General features: G+C 33.6%; 1 protein-coding gene across 1 annotated transcript; it reads left to right on the top strand.

Annotated features, from left to right (window-relative positions):
• The first annotated feature begins 361 nt into the window (after nt 1-361).
• Nucleotides 362-4008, top strand: LOC141721023 (uncharacterized). The gene is made up of 2 exons (XM_074523757.1): nt 362-821; nt 3085-4008. The coding sequence occupies exons 1-2, from the start codon at nt 473-475 to the stop codon at nt 3777-3779; spliced, it is 1044 nt and encodes a 347-aa protein (XP_074379858.1). The 5' UTR covers nt 362-472; the 3' UTR covers nt 3780-4008.
• Nucleotides 4009-4331: the final 323 nt, after the last annotated feature.

Raw genomic sequence — 4331 nt, 5'->3', positions numbered from 1 at the left:
AAATTTTACAAGTCTCAGTTATACAGAGATATGGATCTGATATCGTGCATAACAGATGTGTGTTTCTTTTTCGAAAGAAGCACTATGTTGATATCATTCGTCGATTAGGGAAGGGAATTTACAATTATTAAAAAATACTTTAATAAGATGAATAACATTTGTGCCAATTATATTTCAAAATTGACTCGACTTATCAAGATGCGTATGAAATAAGACTGCTTTAGAAAAAAAATTAAAATGTCATTAAATCAACCCATGAAATCAAGAATCAGATGAAAATAAAATATTTTAAAAATACCAAAATGTCATTAAAGCGAACTAAAAAAAAAATATATTTTGAAATACTAAAATGTCATTAACCCGACCCATGAAATCACCGAATCGGGTTACCGGCTCCATAAACTAGAGTTTTGTGTGCAAGAACGATGATAATGGCTGCTAAACCTCTGTAAAATTAAAACCCACTAAAACAATGTCAATTTCAATCTCTTTCTCATCTTTATATTCTCCAACCCCTTCATCTCTCCCTTTTAAATCCCCCCACCAAATTCGTTTACTCACCTCTCACTCTGCTAATCCACTTCCATTACACTCTTCACTCAAAACCCATTTCAATCCTAAACGTTTAAATGGGTTTTCTGGGAACAATTTGAGGATTTTATCTGGTTCAAGTTTAGGGTTTGCAATTAAAGCTGAAAATGAGGATAAGAGTGGTGATGAAGGTGAAATTGAAGCTAGGGGAATGAGTACTATGCCTGAGAGGTTTCGATATTTGAACCAGGAAGCTCCTGATCCTCCTGTTAGGTGGCCGTACTTTGTTGGTATATGTTTCTTGTTTACACCCTTTTATGTCGTGTTCTTTTGCTTGTTTTTTTTGTTATTTTTATTGCAATGTTGGTGGTTAAAGAAACAATCTTGTGTGGGGAATTGGGATGTTTGGTTTGCTTTAGTACTTTGTCCCGTAAATATAGGTAATTGTGTAGAAAATGTGTGATGCTTTGGAATTTGATATCTTTTGTATAATTTGTTATATGTTAGCATTACAAATTTAGAACTAAGAATAGGTTCGTGTTGGTATAGTAATGCAATTAATCCAGTGAGTTAACGGAGTTGCGGTTTCTTTTCAATGCAAGTTTTAGGTTGTGCTCTTATATATCAGCTGAAGCTGTAGAATACGATTTCTGCTGTTGTTTTGAGAATTTTAGTCAATCATAGTGAATTAGTGATTGAGGATACCTTTGTAGCTGTATGAAAATTATTATTAGGCATTCTGCATGTTGAAGTCTGAAGATACCATTTCAGCTGTTTGAGAATTAATCTTTGGTTATAGTGTTTTGTTTTCCATTGTGTAATGAGTTGTTCAGCTTCGTAACAATTCCATCAGCAGTATTCTTTTTGTGATTATGCCGTGACATGAAATTTTTTTAACTCTTTAAAACCCTGAAGATAAATCTCCTAGTTGAACATAGTAGTAAGTAAATTTCATGGTCCACCATATTTTGCTCCGTCTTTCTATGAGGAGATTTTGCTCCTGATTGTATTATTCAATCTTAAAGTTGGTACTATTCTGAATTGAATAAAACTTTGTAGTTTGAGTTCACAATTCAGATATAGCTGTTGCATCTTTGTTATCATCTGCATAAACTTCTTACTGAAACATCAATTTCCACTCATTTATACTGCAAACCCTGTGTTTGCCTAGGGAAAGATGGTATCTTGTGTTTGTAAGGACATTCATTTAATACTCCGTATGTAACCATTTGTTCTTCCATAATAAATGGAGAGGAATGACTGGTTGATGCAGGACGAAACTTTAAAAGGCCCAAAGAGTCTTGAACTTAATAGTGTTACAGACTTTGGAATCCCATTATTTATATTTTTGTAGAAATTGTAAATTTTCTGTGAATTATTTTTTATAATTAACTATCCTTCTTAAATTAGGGAAAAATTATCTTTAGGGTTTGATTTGAAGTAGGAAACATGTTTAGGATTATTATAAATTACCGATTCTGTTAATCAAGGTAGATATTATCTTGATATTAAGACAATTAAGCTGTGTTAATTTTTATGCATTGTATCCCCATGATTGGTTCATATAGCCTAGTCGACAGTAGAACAGTGGTTACGTGGTTTCATTTCATCTGTATTGTGGCGTGTCTAGATAGAAGACACTTGAAAATACTGTAGTTCATATCATATTATGCAGATTTCAGAATGGTGGCGAGTTGATAATGTCTTGCATGCAACTTACGGATTCAGGATCAATTGATTCAGCTCTGTATAAGGCCTAAGTTTTTATATATTAACCACGAAGTACTGTAGTAGTAATGCTTGATCTCTGTTGCGAAAGTACTTGCAAGAAGAAAAACTTCGTAATGATATTATAGGTCTTTTCAAAGGTGTTAAGTAATAGGATATTTTAAGTTGGTTGATTCATATATTTTTTCTGATTAATATTTTTAATACAGTAAAACTTCTTTTGATTCTTTTTGAATTAATATCTGAATTTAACCGATTGCGTTTCCTTTTGGTTGACTAAGAATTGTTATAGACTTATTTCTCTGTTGAATGTTTCTACTCACATTCTGAGTAGAAGTCATCTCGAAGTTTGTATGATTCGTGAGTTGGTTTGCATGATAATAATATCAACACCTTTTTTGCTGAATTAAAATGTTTGGTCAGTTTCTGAGTAAAAACTCTCCAAAACCATATGTTACTTTAACATCCATAAGAGCCTGTGCAGGTGGTGGACATTTGTTGTTTGTGTCGGTAAAGTTTTTATTTGGTCTGTGAGTTTGTCCACATGAGGGTAGTGCCTTCAAAACTGATCTTCAATTGGGTAACCTCCTCCTTCCCCCTCTCTTGCCCTCTTAAAAGAGATGTAACAAATAAAGGTTATAGTCAGAGTCAGTCTACGCAAGATAGATCCTTGAAATATATATGCCTTGGTAGATTGTAGAGCTGAAAAGCTAAATACTGTTTATTAAAATAGGCTTAATCATGAATTAAATCTGTTTTTATTGGTGCAACAAGTTATTACACATTGTAACTAAATATTCTGTTTCTTTTATTAACAAAACACAGCACTCGGTTTCCTTGTATATGCTTGGAGAACTGTATTATGGGAACTGTATAATTGGAAAAAAGCTGCTACTGGAATATTTCATTTTGTGGGATACCTCTCAAAACTTGCACTGGCCCTAGTTTTCCATTTCATAGGTGATCCAATCACTTCTATCATCAGGTTAATTGAGGATTCCTTTTATACTGTCCGAGCTCTGTACTCCTGGGTAGTGGCATGTGCCCCCATCTCTGAGTTCACAACAATAATTATCCTGGCATCTACAGTATGTGCTATTGCAGAGGCTACAAATGCAGAGGCAGTAAGCAGCCAACCGTATCTTCTTACAATAGCAGGCATCACTGGTTTTGCTGCTGTCAGAGGCTTAATTTCTGAGCTATTCTTCTGGACACTTTTGATAGGTTTGTTTGGATTTGCTCGGTTTGTGAAGAAACGAGATTACGTTTCAGCTGCATTGCCTGCTGCAGCTGTTCTAGCTGCTGTCGGAGAACCGTGGGTTAGAGTTATAGTGATTGCATTGTATCTTGCATTGGCAATCATTCATCATTCAAAGAAGCCCTCAGACAAAAAAGAAGTTGAAGCTACTACAACAGGTAGAAGGGTTCCTATTCCGCTACTCTGTGCAGCAATGGCTATTGGTATCCGAGTTGCTGCTAAATGGGCTGGGTATCGACACCTGACTTGGATGATAGTTTGACTAGAATGGTGTCAGTCATCAAATTGGAAGAAGCCAAGCCTTGTCTTGAGAGTAGGATGGTTTATGTTGTGTAGATGTTAGCTAAAGCTACAAAATTTACGTCTTGGAATCAAAATATGTATTCTGCTAGTTCACTAATTTCGGCATTTTACAATTGTTGAGTGGAAATACTAGTATTAGTATAAAGATGAATTGATTTTGCTATATAGTGAAAGAGATTTCTATATTATATATGCCTACAAAATACGAAAGCTGCAATGCAAGTACCAAATAAAAACAACACATTATTTTCTTAAATATATTCTTTAAAAGAACTTCAAATCTATCTATCTATATTATTATAAGTGTAACATGATTTCGTTTGGTCAGTTGGTTAACACTTTCCTAAAAAATATGTTAATATTTTGCAAAAAAAAGTTTAAACAAATATTATTTAATTAAAATAAATAAATCAGGTATCTAATATAACTACAAACTCTATTAATTATAATCCAACTTGATATCTAAGCGCACTCAACTTCTTTATTAGTAGAAAATCAAACACTTCTAAAA

Source organism: Apium graveolens, chromosome 4 (genome assembly GCF_009905375.1).
Source record: "Apium graveolens cultivar Ventura chromosome 4, ASM990537v1, whole genome shotgun sequence".
Classification (NCBI taxonomy): Eukaryota; Viridiplantae; Streptophyta; class Magnoliopsida; order Apiales; family Apiaceae; genus Apium; species Apium graveolens.
Note: the sequence above shows the minus strand (reverse complement) of the source record. Positions and strands in the feature narration are given on the sequence as shown.